At 45.5% G+C, this 962-nt stretch overlaps 1 protein-coding gene across 1 annotated transcript in view; it reads right to left on the bottom strand.

Annotated features, from left to right (window-relative positions):
* The window catches only part of BCCIP (BRCA2 and CDKN1A interacting protein), a 12,147-nt gene extending 11,844 nt beyond the window's left edge, over positions 1-303 (bottom strand). The window contains exon 1 of the mRNA XM_009892751.1: positions 193-303. Within this exon, the coding sequence (XP_009891053.1) occupies positions 193-303 (111 nt within the window). The remainder of the gene's footprint in view (positions 1-192) is intronic.
* Between the last annotated feature and the right edge of the window lie 659 nt (positions 304-962).

Below are 962 nucleotides of genomic sequence, written 5' to 3' on the forward strand. Positions count from 1 at the left end.
TGCCTGCCCGCGGTGAAGCCCGGGGAGAGGCTGTATTAAGGGGCGAAGGCCCTGGGGAGGGCTCCCGTGCCCGCCGGGACGTGTGGAGAGACGGGGGGGCGACACGTCCCGGGCCGTCCCTCTCCTGCCTCTTGAAAACCCCGAGATTCCCTCTTTGTGCTGCTGGTGTCACCTGCTTTAAAAGAAATACACTGTTCTAGGAAAGTCATCCGGACCCTGCCGGGACTCAAAATACACTTGGGAACGGTACGTGCATGTGTAGGTGCGCTTTGACGGTTGCAGCTCCCTGCTCTGCTGAAGCATCGTCCGTTTAAAGGCAAGCGAAATAACTGCCCCATGCCACAAGCGTCCTCGCATTTCTTCTGCCCTCATCCCTGCTTGGCCTGTTTCTGTTGAACCTGTCAGTTACACTGTTGTAAAGAAAAGAAAGCCAAACAGAGGCTGAAATACAGTACTGGGGCCTAGAAGCCGGTCCTGAGCATCTATGGCATTAGTCAAGTTACTGAAAGCCAAATTAAAAAAGGAATCGAGTGGTTACTGCTTAAAAAAATCAATTCCTAGACTAGTTATAGTCTAGGTAATTCCAGACAAACAAACAGAAAAGGCAGTGAGGTGGAATACAGTAAACACAACATAAGTGTGTTTTTTATAAAAGTATTGATCAGGAAAATGTTTTGAAAAATCCTAAGTACTGGAAGTATAGAAGTGGCCATTAATGTTTGAGCTCATCCATGCAAACCGTGTGCCATTTAAGTCTTCATGTCTAGTTAATGAAGAAAGGTAGGTGTTAATGAGGTCATTTGAAGAAGAGGATTGGGTGTTCAATATTGCCTGTCTGAAGAAATGCAAGGCACAGGGACTGGGATGTAATTTTTGGTTTATAAAGAGAATCCAAATAGGTTAGAATTTGCATGTTTCTTTAAAGTATCAAACATGTCTGTGTTTATTTTTGGGGTTTTTTG

Source organism: Charadrius vociferus, unplaced genomic scaffold (assembly GCF_000708025.1).
Source record: "Charadrius vociferus isolate BGI_N301 unplaced genomic scaffold, ASM70802v2 scaffold38, whole genome shotgun sequence".
Classification (NCBI taxonomy): Eukaryota; Metazoa; Chordata; class Aves; order Charadriiformes; family Charadriidae; genus Charadrius; species Charadrius vociferus.